The sequence below is a fragment of the Lampetra planeri genome, chromosome 8 (genome assembly GCF_965212315.1).
Source record: "Lampetra planeri chromosome 8, kcLamPlan1.2.h2, whole genome shotgun sequence".
Taxonomy (NCBI): Eukaryota; Metazoa; Chordata; class Hyperoartia; order Petromyzontiformes; family Petromyzontidae; genus Lampetra; species Lampetra planeri.
The window spans coordinates 2,759,787-2,780,028 of record NC_136114.1 but is presented as its reverse complement, the minus strand read 5'-3'; the positions used below and the strand labels follow the sequence as shown (position 1 = coordinate 2,780,028).

Genomic DNA, 20,242 nt, shown 5'->3' with positions numbered 1-20,242 from the left:
CCCAGCCACTTTGATAGCAGGGGCTATTCCTGTTAACGACTTGCTCGACGGCAGTGGGGGAAAACGCTGCTTTTCTGTAACGTCAAGCTTCCTTTTTTTCCCAACTCCTTTAATCTGCAGAGCATGATGCAAACTGGGTGCTTCACGGTGCATCTGGGTTTTGTTCCAAGTTTTGTTTTTCGTTGGTGCTGGCCTGCATGTGAGTGGTCCTATCCTGCATGCATGCATTGAGTCTCTGAGCCAAATATAAAGAACCCCCCCCCCACCGTATAGCCTGAACAGACTGTTGGCGCAAGTGCTGTTCGCGGGCGCCTATGAAGGCCAGCACGGCACGTGACGGGGTGGGTGGCAAGTCTCCCCAATGCTTGTTTTTACATCTCGCATTAGGTACTCATTCAAGGCTGAGTGGGCCGAGGGGAGGCCTCAAGGACCGGTTTAGATATTCGTCACCGATGTTGATCGTGAGCGGGAACATAACTTGAGTCACCGGATCTGGAGCACAGTGCGCTAACCACCACGGCTACGACTACTCCCCACACGTATTTGAGACAACACACACCGGAGGTGAGGGAAGTGCTGAGTGGGGTTGAGGTGGATGAGTGCGGGGTTTCCCCCCAGCTTGAGGTGCACCAGTCCCTCCAGCCCTTCCGTTGGCACCCACGATAGTCCATTGGAACTCAAGTCTCTGCAGGGGGGGATGACATACGTCTCGCAATCATCGCTCGCAAAATCAAAACGATAACAAATGGTGCTTGCCAGTATTTGCAGACTAACACCTTTGCCAAACACTCAAGTTTTTTTTTGTGTATTTAAATCAGAATTAATTTGGTTTATGTGTGGAATTAGGACGCAGTACTAGATCAAGTGCAATCCTAGATTATTTAATTGCTTTGTGATTTTATTTTAGGCAGGCAGTAAGTATGCACAAGAATGTTATCTTGAAAGACGTCGATCAATGCACTATTCGGGCTGATTCTACAAAGGGGGTTTTAAAATGCTTACACAAGTTTGTTGCCAATTGTGCAAATGTATTTTTCTGTGATTGGGACATTTCTATCATTAAATTGCAGAGTTATAACATGCTAAATGGTATGATTTCCTTTGAGTAATATAGAATCTTAAAAAAACCCATATCTAAATGGAGTACAGAGTTAACCGTGAAGATTTGAATGATAATGATTTATTTCACAGCTGTAAAGGGTGGCTTGCCATGGAAGTAATCCACTCCCGCAGATTTACAGACGCATAAATGGTCAAACAAGATAGTGTATGAAGCGGTGTAAAGGGATGTAGTGAGATCAATGAGTAGAGGAAATCAGAAGGATCCAGGCACAGTGGTGAGCTCATTTTCATCAAGACACGGTGGCTCAGTGGAATAACATGAAAGCAGTTCTGCAATGCTGCAAAGGTTGATCACAATCTCTGAAGAAATATATCGACTCATTTTAGTCTTTACACACTTTTTTGGTGTCTTTAATTTCAGCTACACAACCTTAAAGGCAACAAGCATATTCTTGATTTGAAGCTTTCGTGACTGCAGGAATTACTCTCTGGTTCTTTCGGTAAAGTCACGTAGAAAGAAAATAAATTAAATCATAGAATACGACGTTTCTATTGCAACACAAGCAATCGTCATCAGGTAGAAAACAAACCTAGTGAACTTAGAAATAAAATGCAATCCAACACAGAGAGTCTGCTAACACAACAGTCAGTAGTCAGTATCTTATCTGGTGGTTACGTTCTTCCAAAGATTGCAAAATTTGAGAGAGAGACAAAACACAGACACGGACACACACACACACAGACACACAGAGAGAGACACAACATAGACTCGCTGTGTGTGTCTCTGTGTTGTCTCTCTCTGCTTGTGTGTCTGTCTGTGTGTCCCCGTGTCTGTGTTTTGTCTCTCTCAAATTTAGCAATCTTTGGAAGAACGTAATCAACCAGGTAAGGTGCTGACTGTTGTGTTAGCCGACTCTCTGTGTTGGATTGCATTGCATTCCTAACTTCACTAGGTGTGTTTTCTACCTGATGACGATTGCTTGTTTTACAATCGAAACGTCGTATTATATTATTGAATTTATTTTCTTTCTACGTAACTTTACCAAAAGAACCAAAGAGTAAGCACATTCTTATCTCCAGTCATGAACGAACGTACAAACACTTGATTCGTCAAATTGGAAACGCGTCTCGGCGAACTTGGCTCGGGAGGGCACCAAATTGTGAAGGTTAAACAAGCCGGCACAGCGCGAGGGGAATGTGTAGCGCCCCCCCCCGCCGTCCCCTGTGACGGGCTCGCTGGCCAAGGGGGGCAGGGGGTAGAGAGGGGCCCGAGCGAAGTGAATGGGCGAGCGGCGGTGGGGAAGGAGGAGGTGATGGAGGAGGAGGGAGGCGCAGCTGCTCACAGTTTGCCGAGGCCGCGCAGGGTGAGGAAGGCGTGTGGGTGGACCTCTTGGATGTTGTTCTCGCTCAGATCCCTGAGTTACAAACAACACGGCATTCTTGGCATGGCACCCTTGGCCTGCAGCAAAGGACCCTTTCTTTAATCACAGTCTCTAAGGCGTCTTCTGAAGTGAAATCCAATAATAAAAACAAACACATCACTGTTTCTGTTACATCGAAACTGACATATTGCTTATATGCTAGCCAAATAATTGTCAGATGTGATTCATTGTCCATTCTTGCAGATGGAAGTGAATTGCCATAATCATCATTATTATTATTATATTCAAAAGAACAATATATTTCTGAAAACTATATGTGGAAATTCTGAGAGCGTATTGGAACGTCACGAGGTTTGTTTGATGCCTTCTTAACAAGTTTTAAGATACTTTATTTTTGTATTTGACGTAATCTGCAATACGTATTTGATTCCCTCAGGTCAAATGAATGCATGCCATTACTGACCATATGGAAATAAAAAAACCCCTCTAATTTCACATGTAAGGGGCACACTTCCTAAAATTGGGAGGTAGACAATAAAAAACCTCACCCACGCAAAAAAGTCTCATGTTCCAGTTACGTATTTTCATTATTTAATGTATTATTTAAATGTTGTAAACTTGTAATATACATTTTCAAATTGTTTAGATTTTCCCTCATCTGTATATTTGCTGTCTATATGAAGGAGAAACAGCAAGTTGTGTTTGGTGAGTTTGGGTGAAACTAAAAAAAATCATAATCAGCGCAATCCATAATCTATTCACTGCTGGTTGAAGGCCGCCCCAAGCAATCACAATCTAACACGTTGTTGAAATCACACAAACCATCTAGCTCCTTGCATACCAGCTGATTTCATCACTCCATCTCCACAGTTGATGTCCTTTCGGGCACATTCCCTTCTATGGTTGACACTCCAATGTTAGTCTCGACCTTGTGTTCCCATTTCTGTCTCTCAGTCTAACAAGTGGGCTCAGTAAAATTCAACATTTTGTCCCTCAGTAATAACTTAAATTTCTGACTCTCAGTATAGCTTCATTTTGTCTGTCAGTAAAACATGCATTTGTGTCTGTCAGCATAACTTTAATTTCTCTCTGTATAAAAGGAATGAAAAACCCGTTCATGCTTCTTTGAGCACTCTTTAGCTTTGAGTCCAAGTTCTAGGTTAATGTCATTGTTTCTGATCCACATGTCATAGCAGGCATTATGAGCTGATAAACACTTCTTTAGTCACATCACTACGTTGCTTTCCATTGTTGAGTTCAGTTTTTTAAAAAGCATTTCCACCCTCTATTGTCTACCACTTATTTTATCATTTTGATCGTGATCCATCTGGGATTAACCACCCTATATCAATATACATTCTGATGCACTTTCCAGTTGCGTCTTTCTGACCGATGTCTCCAATCGTTCAGAGAAATTATTTGCACATGCCTCGCTTTGCTTTGTTCAAGCTCACCCTGAGCCCCACTCCTCAGTCCTCACTGTCAGTTTTTCTTGTCCTACGGTGTCATTCGTTCCATTGACAAATCACGAGTCATAATTCCTCACTGCGCATCCCCCACGATAACTTCCTCCTGCCACACAGAAGTGATGCGACTGGCTCCTGGGCCATCAATGGCCATGGGAACCATGATACATTGGCTGGAGGGGGGCGTGGGAGGGAGATGCCGACGTGTTTTTTGTTTCTAAATCACAAAAAGTACGACACGTTCAGCAATGTGCCACGTCTACATTGTTCATAAAGCGGCCACAGAACACAAATATTGTGCCCGCTGCTGGAAATTGTTATTGCTGTTTGGTGGGCTTTATTCTATAACCTCCCCTGAGCAAACATTGAGATCCTGAATGCATCACTTAAATTACGTAAGATTTTTTGGAAAAACTCGGGAGAAAAATAAGTTATGCTTCAACGGTTTTCGGAACATGAGGCTATTTTCATTAATCTGTCAGCTGCATTTGTTACAATTGCTACTGCACTGCATGGTTGAAAAATACCCCAACTGCCACAGTCATTTAACGTTTCATACTTCTCACTATTCGAACGTTTAAGCTGCCTTGTGAGTAATCTTGAAAGTGGTGTTTAATTGAAACAAATGTCACTCAACAAAGTCCCACCGCCATGCTGTCAGTGTAAATATTGTCACAATTACTAAACAAGGGCAGCAGACGATAGCAACAGTCCTCTTTCTCTGCAACTCATTTGACCAATTTTAGCGATAGAAAAATATGATATGTGATCCCAACACGTGCTCAAAAAGTAGATGTTCATATGCACCTATAATAACATCATTTGAAAGACTTACAGTGATTTCAAAAAGGTGAGGTATTGAAAAGTGTCTTCCCCAATTTCTTTCAATTCGTTGTTCTGCAGAGATCTAAAAATAAGCACAAATGCAATTAGTGCGTCTGTTTCTTCATTACAATCTCCATCCATCAGCTGTCACCTTGAGTTTTAACACACGTGTCATACTTTGCGCCGAGGAACCAGTCACATTTCATACGATCAATTATTTACGTAGGCTTTCGCCGCCAATATTCTGATTCATAAACTAGTTTTGTATGATCTTGATTTGAAGCTTTCGTGACTGCAGAAATCGATACTCTTTGGTTCTTTCAATAAGTCACGTAGGTAGAAATGAAACCAAATAAATTACGACGTTTCGATAGCAACACAAGCCATTGAAGACGATGGCTTGTGTTGCTATCGAAACGTCGTAATTTATTTTGATTTATTTCTACCTACGTGACTTACCGAAAGAACCAAAGAGTATAGTTTTGAATGCATTGTAAGAAAAAAAAAAGTTACATCATTTAAGCCAATACAATAATCGAGTAGTATCACTTCTGCCACTCTCTGCTCCCAGCGCAGACTGATGACATCACACCCCCTGTTTAAGGCCCAAGACTGGAGGGCATTTTCACAATTCTGGCAACTGCCTGATGATGCTGGTTGTAACTATCAGCGAAACGTCTGAACCCATTTAAATGGTGTGACATTGCTCTCCAACACACGAGTGGTGATGCTGAAGCAGTGATACATTGGCACATTTATTCACGTGACTACTTAATTCATAGGCTGTGATTTACGCCACACATTTTATTTATATGATCTGACCCAAAAATATATATTCTGAATCAACCAATAACCCGTTCATGTTTATATTTAGCCCTGGAAAATGAGACAGTTATACCATTCACTCAAATAATATTAAGGCTGTACAAACTCAACACACAGTCGTAAAATATATATTTTTTTCTCTAACCCCCCTCACTCTCTCTGCATCCGCCCTCCTCTGTCTATTTAAGGCCACCCCACAGAGACGATCACCTCTCTCTGTTACCTGTGTTGCTCTCTTTATGTATCTTGGTGATATCTGTCTGCTAATATGTCTGTTTATAGTTTTCTGGTTAGATTTTATGTCGCTATTTCATTATACCTGATGATGATTGCTTGTGTTGCAATCGAAACGTCGTATTCTATTATTTAATTTAATTTATTATTTTATCTTTAGACGTGACTTAACCAAAAGAACCAAATAATATATTTTGTTACTTTTTCAAATGCTCTCCAACACACTGGCGTGCTGTACTAGTGACGAAGTGGCATGTTCTGTTTACGTGACAACCCTTACTAGTTGTCTGTGTTGGGTGGTGGTGAGTTTAACGACACATCTATATATTTACACAATCTAACCCAAAAAGCCTCTATTATGGCGTAAAATATATATTTGTTACTCTTTCAAATGCGTAGGAAATATTTTTTTAGATGTCCTGTTTCTTTTTTAAATCATCTGAGATCAAGCGGTATTTGCTTGGCAACAAACGGATGGGCCAAGTTTATGGAGATAGGAGTTGACCGTTGCAATGTTGAATATACCGTATCTATTTTAAACAATTTTCTAATTTATCAGCATGCTAACTTGCACTCAGTGTGACAAAAAGGGTTTGCTGCAATGGGCTCCCACTTAGTTACAAACATGCTTTCGTATGATAATGAGTTTCTTTTTTTGTTTAGATCATGTAGGCATGATGGCAACATATATATTTTTTATTATAACCCTCCATCAATGGACAAAGCCAATCAAATTAAGTTTGGCATGTGAGCAAATATGCCAATTGATTTGTTTTTTAGCAAAAACAAGAGTAATGTTGAAAAGGGAGGAACATTTTTAACAATTTACGTCACCCAACATGAACCAATTATGAATAATAATATAAGATGGTGACAGACTTCGTATGAAATTAGGCTTTCGTGTGATTAAAATAAATATCCCTTGCCAACAAGTACAAAAACAAACAATCTGTTTACGATGTATAAAGTACACTGTCTTTAGAAGAAGAACATAACTTTCACCAGCATGGAAATAATTACACCAGCCTCGGCTCAACTTCCACATATAAGTATATATGTACACACACAGAGTATGGATGTGGACAAAAGTTCGACATGTGGGTTAAACCAAGGAAGCTCCTTACATCTCCTCTAGAGCCAGGCATCCCTGGAGGCTGTGAAGAGTCTGGATGTGGTTATTAGACAGGTCTCTGGAAGAAAGAAAGACAAAAAGAGGCAACACAATATTCAGGGATTATTAATGATAATCTCAAGGGCTCCGTAGGGCTGTGCAGGTCTTGGCTCGGTGGCCTCGTGCCAAGTGGATTCATTCTTAAAACAGAGCCGTTTTATAACAACTTAAAGAGTTTCGATTTAAAGCTTTCGTGACTGCAGGGATTCATCTTCTTGGTTCTTTCGGTAAAGTCACGTAGAAGGGAAATAATAAAATAAAAAAAATAAAAATGTTATGTTTTCTTTTTAATATTTTATTATTTCCCTTATATGTGACTTTACCGAAAGAACCAAGAAGAACTTAAAGAGTGTTGCATTTGGAGATATATCTTTTCTGGGACCCAGGGCACCTGTGGACACAGTACATGGACAGCATCTTGCTCTGCTTGCAGCAATAGCTGTGGGTCCATTTAATTAAGAAATAATAACTTTCTTCGTTATTGATGTTAAACTCATCACTTTCAAACTGTTTTTAGTTTGTTGTCCTTCCCCCACACCTCCTATTAGCACGGCTGGCTACATACAGTGCGCAAGAAGTTCAACATACATTCATACACATGTTCAAAATTTGAATGCACATTAGCTGGCATGCTAAACCAAAGAGAAAATACATCACCATCATCTGAAACTTCTTCAGTGTGATTGTATTAATTCATTTTCTCATTGCCAGTATTTTACATTACCATGCAGTCCAGGTGTTATTTACATATTAGGTATATATATGTTTATGTTGAGTGTACTTGTTTGTCAGGAGGTATAAAAAGCTGGGCTGTGATGGGCACCAAACGGATTGACTGCAGTTCATTGATGTGGACCACTTGCATCCTGAGTTTTGGCTGCAGCCCATTCTATCTTTGAAATAGTACTGCATTTTTAATCCATTTTGGTTGTGTAAATGAATACCACATGTAAGAATCAACCAAATGATTCTAGTTACATTAAAATATGGCCAAGAGCTGCTTCATTCATCATCCAGCGATGTGGGCACTGAGCCCAAATCTAAAATATATATATACGATTTACTGCTCGTTATTGGATGCATTGTTCCTATTGTGGGACGCACGTTACAGAGAGCTTTGATGTGTGCAGCTGGAGAGAGGTGTACTGTCACTCACAGCACTTGCAGCTTGTGCATTTGCTTGCAGAAGTCTTGGGGAAGTGAAGAAATGTTGGTCCCAGTTAGAGTGCTAGTTGACACAAAGCATAGGCAATGTTTTGAATAAATACTGTATTTTTATAATGAATGGCATTCCACGTAAAACTTATTATTACTACCACTATCATTATGATAACGTCATGCGATCATATTTCAAACAATAACATTTCACCAATGCATGGGTAACCCATACCTCTGCAGTCCGAGACCCAGTCATTGTAAACAGTAAAGAATAATGTATTTATGTTATTCATTTACAAACAGCTTTTTTTATTCGTTTAACAACTTTCCGGTAAAGTTTGCATCTCCACAAAGACGTTCACAAAACAGTTTACTCCGTTCAATATTAGCTCATATATCAATGTTTTATCTTTAGTACTGTCCATTACTAATGTGTTATTTCCATGACGCAAATATACTTTGTTTCCAGACTGGCGTTTCACTTAAAAAAAGACTACCAATAGTCACTCACTCAGATAATAGGCCATCACGAAAAACTACTGTATACTGCACAAGCCTGGTAAGCAATCACGGTACACGAACGGTTTGCATTGTATACATGTTGATATGAGGTTCTCTGATTATTTACAGGGTGTTTATGCAATTTCTGAATGTGTTTTGCTTGCAAACGTAATAACGCACGTTACATTTGTGTTGCAGCAAACAACATCAACATACTTTTGAATAATGTATAAACAGCCACAGAGGCAATTATGATGATGCATAGGTGTTTTTTTGCATGATTGCGTTCCTGGCAAACATGCAAACGTTGGGTCAACGTTGGCATTTGGATGGAACTGGTGGACAAACGTTGGCCCCACGTTCTATGCTTGCTGGGTATGGCCTGTTAGCACTGCTAAGAGATGAACGCTTGCAAGGGGCTACTCACAGGCTTTCCAGGTTCGTCGTGCCATTCAGGATCGGCAGAAAGTCGACTTCAGCAGCCCCACGGAGCAGTCTGACATTCGGAGACAAATTACCTTGAGCAGTGCTTTCTCGTGACCACATGAATTAGTTAACTGCGTGAATGTGAACCATGTACTCGGGAATAAATGTGCATGCAGTCAATAAATAAATGGAATACTCTACATGAATGAATGAATGCATAAATAACAGAGCAAATTTCTCAGAATGGAGACATTTAAATTGCCCCTGCATGTGTTTTTCTAAATGTGTTTATAGACATTTTTGGTGGTGGTTAAACACAATTTATAGCAATATGTTTAAATAAATAGGTAAAATTTAGGGCTGTGATCGGGCGTTTGCCAGTGCAGCTTCAAAGCTTTGAAACGCTTCAGAATCGTTATATATATGTAAGTCTGTCTGGAAAACCCACCTATTTAAACTGGACGTTTACCCGCTAGTTCTGGCCGTTCACCCTGGTTCTATTTATTTCCTGCTTTCCATACATAGGGCATTGACATCTATGGAATGAAATACACCTTACAAACGTTTTAAAGCTTCCTCATCAGAGATAACCATTTTAAACATCCCTGTTATTGTTGTTTCCTCATTGAGGGCTTTACTGCTGGGATGCACCCTGGTCAAAGCCGATACCAGCTCATCGTGTCCACTTACCACATGCCATATAAAACAAAACATTTAAGATCTTGTGGATGGGAAAAATGCAGCAACTCTTTAATACTTTTGTTGTTGATAGATTAAATATGCATGTGCGTTTGACAAAACGTGAATGTGTTTGAATGTGTCGTACGACAAGGAGATTTATTTTCACGAATTGTTCAAAATGAGTGCCACGTTGTTGGACGTCAACAGTGCTTGTCTTACGTATAGACCGGTCCCTGCCATGGTAATGTGGAATGTATGCATTTGGCTTAGTGATATTTGTGGAAACGGATGCTATGTCCTTGTTTGTTGGAGCAGGGAGCCACTCTGAATTGTGAATAATACAAAAACTGCTGATGCAGAACAGCTAAAAAGTCAAATTTATTCACGAAAGAAACCATTCATGTGAGCCTGTGGAATGCACCCAGTTTAAATTTGACAACTGCTCCAAAGCCTTTAATTCATCACATATTCAGCAACCAATCACGAGGCAGCCACCTCATAGCAAACGCATCTACATTATAATTATTCAGATTATGCCCTGTCACGCTTTCTCACGCATGACAACTCCGGTTGTGCTTCCAGGAAGCATTAGCTGACTGTTTGCTGATGCAGTGCTTCCTGGTGTTTCCGCATCATTAGGGATGGATGTGCCGACAGCGGAGCCTGCAGCGAAGCTGTGCGGCACGAGTGAGCAAGCCGGCATCTGAGTGGGCATGAGCCGTGCATGCCTCGATCTGCCAGCGGTGTGCAGGCGTGGTGCAGGCGTGGTGCAGGTGCGGTGCTGGTGTAGTGCACGTGTGGTACAGGTGTGGTACAGGTGTGTGGTACAGGTGTGGTGCAGGTGTCGTGCACGTGTGGTGCAGGTGTGGTGCAGGTGTGTGGTGTAGGTGTGGTTCTGGTGTGGTACAGGTTTGTGGTGTCGGTGGGGTGCACGTGTGGTGCAGGTGTGGTGCAGGTGTGTGGTGTAGGTGTGTGGTGCATGTGTGGTTCCGGTGTGGTACAGGTGTGTGGTGCAGGTGTGGTACAGGTGTGTGGTGCAGGTGTGGTGCCGGTGTGGTACAGGTGTGTGGTGCAGGTGTGGTGCCGGTGTGGTACAGGTGTGTGGTGCAGGTGTGTGGTGCAGGTGTGGTACAGGTGTGTGGTGTAGGTGTGGTGTAGGTGTGGTGTAGGTGTGGTGCAGGTGTGGTGCATGTGTGGTACAGGTGTGGTACAGGTCTGGTGCAGGTGTGTGGTGCTCGTGTGATGCAAGTGTGGTGGAAGGGTATGCGTACTTTACTTGTCTCAAAAAAACACTCAGTGCCATATACTGTAATGAGCTGCTTTGTTTTAGACCATTACATTTTAATAACAAACCCAGGTAAATGTTCAGCCCTGCAATTGATTACTCATGCTAATGTTGGCAGAAGGGACTCCACTAAAATGAGCTTTCGAGAGCCCCTATAAAGGGTATTTGGCCTACTCTTCCACAATGGTGAGATGATCTGGGAAGAGGTGGGAGCGTTAGCATTTCACCCACCACATGTGACCAGTGTCAAACTCTGGTTTCACCCATTTACACCGCTGGGTGGACAAATGTTGGAAGAGGAGATTTAAGAAACGTGCCCCATTTGGTTCACTCTGCCGTGCCAGCAGGTCGAACTGGCGACCTCTGCATTGCAGGTCCACTCTGATAATTACCATCGCACCACGGCAGCGTGTTCACCATTAAATAATAACCAAAATCACTAAACATGTGTTTTAGAATGCTCCCGATTGAACCCCCCCCCCCCTCCCCATGAAACATCAGGAAAAAAAAATGTACGTTTTGTCATTAATAGCTCACTACTTGGCTTTCCAAAGAGGTTTACCATCTGCAGACGTATGTAAATGTGGGTATATCTAGTGGTTCGAGGGCTGCGCTACGAACCCGGTAACCCGAATTCGATGACGAATATCTGAACTGGTTCTGGGCCTCCCCTAGGTCGAGTCAGCCTCAAATGAGTAACTGGTGTGGTGTGTAAACATCGCCACTCGGGAGAAAAAGACGGCCAGGCGTGGTGTTGGCTACCCACCCTCTCGTGTGACGTACCGGTTTTCATAGGTGCTCGCAAAAGCCTCTTACCCCAAAAGTCCGTGAAGGCTATACGGGGGTCTTTGTATGTGTGTGGTGTGTGTGTGTATGTATGCAGCGTGGTTGTGATACAGAATGTGAGCCCGTGTCTGCTGGCACACTGTGCCTCTGAGAGCACTTACAGGGTCTGCAGCTCTGCCAAGTTCTGGAACGCAGTCTTCCCCACAACTCGGATGGGATTGTCATAGAAATGGCTGTAAAAGTTTAGAAAGATATATATTTATATATATATATATTTGACAATGTGCGAGACTATATCCAAAATACATTTATACATTTTCTCATAAAATTCAAGCTCTTTTCATTTTAAATGAAAAACATGTTAAAAGTGATTTGTGCGAGCACTTGAAACTTTGGAGAATATTAGATATGCTATAACACATTGTCCCATGTGAACAGTGGGGTAATATTTTCTACAGAAAAATGGAACAGATCTACCTGCCATATTTAATATGGTTCATACATCACCATGGTACGCATTAGGTATGTTCAATATATAAGAATAGGTACATTTCACAGCCAACAACAATTCAAAGATTAAATATTAAACTGTAAAACAAATTCCACAGTGTGCCTATTAATTTTCTGATATAAGATGACTGCATGAAGTGAAAGCTTAAAGTAAGTATGTATGTTTCTTTTAAGAACATTCACACTCTAAATGTGCCAATCAGTGTAATTCTGCGAGACCCATAGCAGAACACTATTATACTACTGCGTAGGATTCCACAGTTCTGCTGCGTGCTGTCCGGGATGTCCGACGTTTTGCTCAACATGCTCGGAGCTTCTTCAGTAATTGCTTGATTGCTGAAGAAGCTTTCAGCACATGCATTTAAACTTCGGACGTCGTGCCGAAAAAACATGGCACAACCCGAAAACGCGCCAGACAGTGACTACAACATCACACGTGAACACTTCAACCAATCACGGTGTTTTGTCTTGTGTGTGTAGTGTCCTTAACCATGAATAGACATCACCATGAATTGAACTGGGAAATATGTGCAAAGTGGCTTATTGCCAAGTGTGCTGACCACCGTGTCCCGTGCCAGAGTAACGCTGCCCCTGTATAGTGGATACACGCGAGTCTGCGTATGTTGTGAGTGCTCGCAGGGTGAGAGGCAGGCGCATACGCACATGGTTTTGAGGAGTGGGTTGCTCCGAAATGCATGCTCAGGAATCATCTCGATTCTGTTGCTGTGAAATGCTCTGAAAACAACACGACAGAATACTTTTCAATGCTGGCAACACGCCTCTGTAAACAGTCACGCGGTATGAAAAATCAACCAGTGATGACTTAATAATTGCATGTTATTGAAAGGGAAGAAATGTCTACATTGAGATTAATTAGGAAAATACTCAGAGGCCAGTGGTTGAAATTTCAACTTGTGCGCCAACTGGCTCAGTAGGGAACCAGCCTTCTGAGCACTTATTTGTCCTATCTGATTGGCCTAGTTCAGATAACCTCTTAATCACAAGTTGAATAAACAAGCCTGTTAACTTTTTAAATTTGACGAACATAATTTTTCTTTTTTTTAAGTACCAGCTTAAGATCGGTATCAGTTAACAAGTGGATTGAATGCTTGCTTCTGACAAATTCTGTTAATTAAATGTGCTTAAGTAGAAAAACGCGCACTTTCAGTTAATTTAATCTGACAATATATATGTTTTATGGCACATTAAACACTCTAAATGCAGTGATGTGCTATAGTTCAGATGATGAATATATAACTTGAGAAAATCGGAAAGTCCTATAATAGTACGTTTTCCAAATGTATCCCTTGATCTCTCTGTAACAACAAATGACTGCTATGCTGGACTTCACGATTAAATCACGTGATACAGATGTTCCATGCGACCGTGTACTATACTCTACAAACATTGAAATCATCCAGTTTGTAACACTAAAAAAGGGGAATGATAATTTTACATGCAAGCAGTGTTTACAGTGGATACAGCAACTGCACAATTCATCCGGTGACCTGAGTTAAATGCCTGGCCATGGCTAACATCAGCTAGTGAGTGATATTTGAACCGGTTCTGGGATTTCCCCAAGACTAATCTATCCTCGGTTGACCGCCTGGTGTGGTGTGTAAACAGTGGCACGAAGGGAGACAAAGGTGAGTGGGCATGGTGCTGGCTTCACAGCCCCCTCGTTTGCAGTGCTGACCTGAACATGTGCTGGTTAAAAGCACGAGCTCCAGCAGGCTATGTGTGTGTAGTAAACATATAAATAATGTACATCAAACAACGCAGTATTTGTTTTACAAAACTACTTAATTAACACATTTACCACTTTACGTTTTTACTTTAAGCAATAACTTTGTTTCTCTGATATTTCTACACGAGCGTGGTGAGTATACGGGGTTTTCTCTCTCGAATACTTACAGCTCCCTAAGGTTAGGCAGGTCTTTGATGGCCTTTGGGAACTGAGAGAGCTGATTGTAGTTAAGATCCCTGTGAAAACAGTAAGCCCACACGTGCACACCTCCATCAGATCCTGTAATAACTTCGGGGAACGTGTGTTTGTACAGCGGGGGCAACGGGGGGGGGGGGGGCTTACGTCGTTTGGACAGGATGGGCTTACGGCAAAGCCGTCCATTCAGGTACAGAAAGAGGAAATATGTGCTGGCAATATTTGTATTGCGTCGGGTTGTGGGGACAATGGGGTTCGCTTCACGTGAATCTTGGTGCTGACCTTCACGTTGTCACAAGGTGGCTTGAGATTGCCAGAAGTGGCTCAACGGAAGATCTCTGTAAAGAGTCTAAACTCTGCACATAAAGAATCACGCTATTGAGCAAAGCAGAGTAAAGCGACCTCTGTCACCGATCACAATCCACGCGGGGAAACTCGCGCGTGCACGCGGGAGGTGGTGGCGACGATAAACCGTCGTTAAAGAGGTCCTTAACGCGCTCTCAAACAGGAAAAGGTAAACGCGCAGCCCCGTAATTGGTCGCTCACGCCCATTCCATACACCTCCAATGTGCGCGGTTGACTCCGTACGGTGTGAAAGAAGTGCACTATATATAAACGGTGTTCGGCTGACTCTTCCACGTTCGTCAGACGTCTGGGAAGAGGTGGGAGTGCTCACACTTTACCCCACCACAGGTGTGATCCGCCGAACGACTAACTGTGGTGAACCCATCTAGAAATGGGTTGGGTGGACAGAGGCAGTGAAGATTTAAGAAACTTGCACTCGTTATTTCGACAACCGCCGCGCCGGGAGATGGAATAAAACCGGCGACCCCTGGATTGCAATCCAGCGGTCGCCAACGATTACCACAGCAGCGTCTATTTACGCAAAGTTGGCACGGGAATTTTCTCTCGTTCTGGTATTTTGCTAATTATTTAATTGAAAAGAATAATGAATAGAAATGATGATGAAGATGTTTTTGAAACATCATTGATATTGTTGATAAATGTGTCGATGGCCACTATCAACAAAGCAAGCACAGCATACACATTTTGTTGGCATCAACTATTGATATTTAATAGTAATCAGACTAAAACATCATCCCTGGATAAATATTTAATTGTTGTTTCAAACAAAGGTTTCCATTTCTTTGGAAGTTTGCTTTTAGTGTAAAAAAAAAGATCTGCGCCTAGATTTTCAAACATAAACTCGAAGTTAAGAAAACCTGCTGTTAAAAACCTGGCTGTGTTGATACCATTGGGGAAAACAGGTTCCTCCTGACATAAAGGAAACAACTGATAACACACACAAACTTAGCCTCATGTCCTATTGTAATAACGTATCCTCCATACCACAGCATAATCGAGATGTGAACGACCTCGCCTGGTGTGCACGAGTTTGTGCGTTCGATCTCGACCATGATGCCTGTTGTATATTTGGAGTTTGCATGTCTCTCTCTCTCCCTGTGGTTGCTTGGATTTTTCTCCGGGTCCTTCGTGTTTTCCCTTCACATTGAAAACATGCGAGAGTATTTGGATGCTAGAAACCTCCACGTGATAAGCCTCTTCGTTGAGCTATAATTTGTGGCCAGGTCGCTTCTCTACAGGCCCAACTCACCCAATGTCGACTCCTCTCAACAGTTCATTCCCTTGTTAGTGGCAGGCGAGAGACCTTTTCCGTTTCTGCAGAAAAGTTCATTAACCTCCAATACTGGCAGAGAGATTGGTGTGGAATCCATAAATCATTTGGACACAAGTTTGGTCATCTGGATGGAATATTTCCCCTATTTTTCAATGTTAGTCATTGTTAGTATTACCAAACAGATCATTGCTCATCATAACATCCCATCACGGCTGTGTGATGTCACACAAGTATTGTTAGCAAGCAACTATGAAGGCTGGCACGGGACACCAGAGGGTGGGAGGCCAACACCACGCCCAGCTGCATTTATCCGCCTTTGTCTCCCGAGCGGTGATGTTTACACACGGGATCAGGTACTCATTGAAGGTTGCGTGAGGCCCGATACTGGTTAAAATATACACCACTGTTAATTGGTCTTGTAGGGGAATTGAACTCTGGTCCCCGGATATGGAGCAGTCGTACAATGCGCTCACCACGCCGTCACCTCCTTCCAAAAGCCAGATCGTGGCTCTTTTTAAATCCTTTATATTAAGTTCGCTTGCTTGCTTGCGTGCTTGCGTGCTTGCGTGCTTACGACCGTGCAAATCTTTCGGTCGTTTTTTAACCCACTTCCCGTGATCCAATCGAGCTGACATTTTCCACACAGACTCGTTGTGCGTGACAATTAATTTTTGTGAAAATTTTTTTCCAAAATTTTACACTGTTTAGGGAATTTTTTTAAAAATATTTAATTACCAATTGCTTAATGCTGGCAGAGAATCATCTGACCCATAGGTGGCAGCCATCTCAAGCCAGAGGACGAGAGGACTCTAGCCGCCACGCATATAAAGGATTTATAGTGAAAAACTTTGTTTTTACGGGTTAATTTTTGATTAATTCCTTTATATTAAGTTCGCTTGAATGCTTGCTTGCGTGCTTGCGTGCTTGCGTGCTTGCTTGCTTGCTTACGACCGTGCAAATCTTTCGGTCGTTTTTTAACCCACTTCCCGTGATCCAATCGAGCTGACATTTTCCACACAGACTCGTTGTGCATGACAATTAATTTTCGTGAACATTTTTTTCCAAAATTTTACACTGTTTATGGAATTTTTTTAAAATATTTAATTACCAATTGCTTAATGCTGGCAGACAATCATCTGACCCATAGGTGGCAGCCATCTCAAGCCAGAGGACGAGAGGACTCTAGCCACCACGCATATAAAGGATTTATAGTGAAAAGCTTTGTTTTTACGGGTTAATTTTTGAGATTGCAATTGTGCTGAAGCATTTTCACTTTCAAGAGATTGTGCTTATTTTTTTGTAGGGAGTCGAGGCGTTGAGATGGCCAACCTTGCCAGACGTTTTACACCCGTGTAGTACCCCATACAGCTGTATCCGGAAGGGAACTGCTGTAAGTCGGGTCAGCACTGAGCATGGTAAGGAAATGGCCTGGGGATAGGCACCAGCTAATCAGAAGGCGATCCCGGTCCAATCGGAGACGCTGATTATATTGTAATGCGGGCGTAAGCGACCTTCCGGATGTGACGTCACGGGGGGTGGAGTCATGTGACGTGGGTGGAAGGTTCGGGTCCTTAAGCGGGTAAACCGGAAGGGGAGGGCAGTCGGGGTGTGAGCGGAAAAGAGTGAGGCCACGGGGGCGAGTGAGAAGAGGGGGGGCACCGACGGCCATCGGGAGCCAACCCCGAAGACAAGAGGAAGCTGCGGAGTGGTGTGCAGCTGCAGAGGAGACAGCCAGAAGGGCTGCGTGTTAGAGGCAGCGGTGTGGCTGCCAGGAGGAGCTGCGGAGAGAGAGAGAGACAGCACGAGGCTGCCAGGAGGTGGAGAGAGAGGAGTTGCAGCGAGTACAGCCAAGGGGGGCTGTGTGAGAGAAACAGCAGCGGGGCTGCTGTTGTGGATCGGGCCGACATTGGAGTCAGCACCGTGGAGAAGCTACAGAGTAAAGACAGCCGTGTGGGTGTACAGCACGAACCGAATAAAGGACACTGAGCCAGACATCGTGGTCCAGTCGTTTATTACACTGGTGTCGGAAGTGCAACGGCATGTCGAAACAAGTGAGGAAGAAAGTTAATCCGGCGCCTGCATCGGCTTCTTCGTCCGACGACGACGAACTCCCTCCAACCACGGATCCTGTTGGGGTGGTGGAGGAGAGCCCGGCTGAGGCGACCACGGGAACGGGAGTGGAGGATGTTGGCGCGGTGGCGGGTCCGTCGACATCATCAGACGCGGATCAACGATGGCAAGCGATGGCGGTACAACTGGAGGCACTTAAGGACGTCCTGGCGCATCTATGCCATCTCGTCGCGCCAGGGACGATGGATGATGCAATTGGTGCTCCGCGGGCCGCCACGTTGCCTGTCCTGCCGCCGCCATTGCCCACGCGGCAAGAGGCCGCCATTTTGCGCGCTCCGTGGCGCCAAACCGCCATCTTGGCCACGCCGCGGGCCGACGCCATTTTGAATTTGCCATCACAACCACCACCATTGGAAGACGGCGGGAAGAGGAGTCGGAGTCGCCACCTTACAACGGTTAAAGAATTTTCCGTCGGTGGGGACTGGAGCGCGTTCGCCTGCCGCTTCTTGGCGGCGGTACGCACAGCAAGATGGACCGATGCGGAGGCTTTGGAGGTGTTGCCGACTCTCCTGGACGACGAATCTGTCCGATTCTTCCGTTCCATAACGACCGATAAGAAGGCAACTTTACGTGGTGTTTTTCAAGAAATGGCCGATGCTTATGAGCCGCCAGATGATGCGCATCGGCGATTCGCTCAACGACAACGAGCACCAGAGGAGTCGCCCGTGGCGTTCAGGGGTGCGGTGCTGGAGCTGGCCATGGCAGCTTATCCTGAGACGCCACAGGACCTGCTCGAGCCTCTCATATTAGGGAAAATGTTGGAGTTGTCTCGGGATCTAGGGATCCCCATGCCTGTGTGTGGGCATGAGAAGCTAACTTCCCGGACGGCTGCTAAGTGTCTCGATGCGCAATTCAACCTCCGTCGCTGGAAACAAGTGACGGCGTGGACGGGGGGGCCCGTCAAAGAAGGGGATGCGCTGGGGTGGAACCCTGCGCAGGCTGTCTATGTTCCGGATGACCGGGGCCCTCAACAACTGACGGCCGCCTCCGCTCCATGGACGGGACGCGGCGGGCCGAGACCGCGCGCGGCGCTACCAGAACGGGGCCGTCAGGAGGCGAGGCCTGCGCTTCGGCGCAACGAGGCCGAATGTTTCCGCTGCGGGCGTAGGGGCCACTACGCCAGAGACTGCTGGGCCCGCTTCCCGGCTCCGCCGCAGCAGGAGGCCTCGGCACCGGTCAAGTCGGCTAAAGATCCTCCGAAACAGGCATGTCGGCACGCACCAGACACTCGGCAAGGCTTTACACCTCACCCATCACCGTCGTTGCGCCATCCTAACGTTGTGGTTAAAGCATGCCCTTCGACGGGGCCTTGTCGCTCGGTCACGCAGTGGCGCAAGTTGGCACGGAGAGTCGTCGCGGCCGCTACGGGCTCGTCCACTGTACCGGGGTCTATACAAGGGGTGGACGTACGCATTTTGGTCGACTCCGGTGCGTCTGCGACTATTATTTCGGATGTCATTTTCCATCTGTTGGGCATCCCGCCGGGGGCTGTGCGTCCGGTTTATGGGTCGTGCGTCGCTGCGAACGGGGGTAGCATGGGTATCGTGGGTCAGGTGGATGCTAAGATATCTATTGGGGATGTGTCGGCCTCGGGTGTTGTGTTGATATCGAGATCTTTGGCGGTTCCTTGTTTGTTAGGCACCGATTTTTTGGCTAAGATGCCCATTTTGATCAAAATCAATGAGAATTGTATTGAACTGCCGGCGGGCCGTCAAATCTCGTTTCTGCCGTCGCCCTGGGGGCGACCTGCTTCGGCCGTACAAGTGCAGGCGCTGTCCGTCGCATCTGTGGACATCCCACCTGGTACACAGATGCTTATACCCTTGCGGTATCGGAAGCCCCTGCCTGATCGGCTAGGAGCAGTAGGGGTCTTGTTGTCACCGTCCGCCACGATAACAACCGGGTTGGCGTTAGTGGGGGCACAGACCATCGTCCGGCCGGATCAATTACCGTTTTTACAGGTGCTTAATGCGGGGGGAGAAAACGTCCGTGTCCCGGCCGGTACGGTTGTGGCACATGCCACTACGGCGTTTGCGACCCATGATTGTCCACATAGCCGGGGAGTTGTTGCTGGGGTTTCCGAGCCAAGGAGTTCGGATGATCGTTGGGTTGCTCATTTATGTGACGGAAATTCTTCCCTGTCCATGGAGCAACGTGGTGCGCTGCGTAAATTGTTGTTGACATATTCCGATGTGTTCAGCTCCGATGATTTGGATTTG

At 44.6% G+C, this 20,242-nt stretch overlaps 1 protein-coding gene across 2 annotated transcripts in view; it reads right to left on the bottom strand.

Moving 5' to 3' along the window:
- LOC144720210 (leucine-rich repeat-containing G-protein coupled receptor 5-like) overlaps positions 1-20,242 on the bottom strand; it is a 145,415-nt gene that overhangs the window by 13,385 nt on the left and 111,788 nt on the right. For both annotated transcript variants that reach the window (XM_078596724.1, XM_078596725.1), the window contains 9 exons: positions 14,227-14,295; positions 12,976-13,047; positions 11,964-12,035; positions 9,052-9,120; positions 8,122-8,193; positions 6,919-6,984; positions 4,746-4,817; positions 2,406-2,477; positions 560-685 (listed from right to left, as the gene is read on the bottom strand). In XM_078596724.1, coding sequence (XP_078452850.1) covers positions 560-685; positions 2,406-2,477; positions 4,746-4,817; positions 6,919-6,984; positions 8,122-8,193; positions 9,052-9,120; positions 11,964-12,035; positions 12,976-13,047; positions 14,227-14,295 — 690 coding nt within the window. The remainder of the gene's footprint in view (positions 1-559; positions 686-2,405; positions 2,478-4,745; positions 4,818-6,918; positions 6,985-8,121; positions 8,194-9,051; positions 9,121-11,963; positions 12,036-12,975; positions 13,048-14,226; positions 14,296-20,242) is intronic.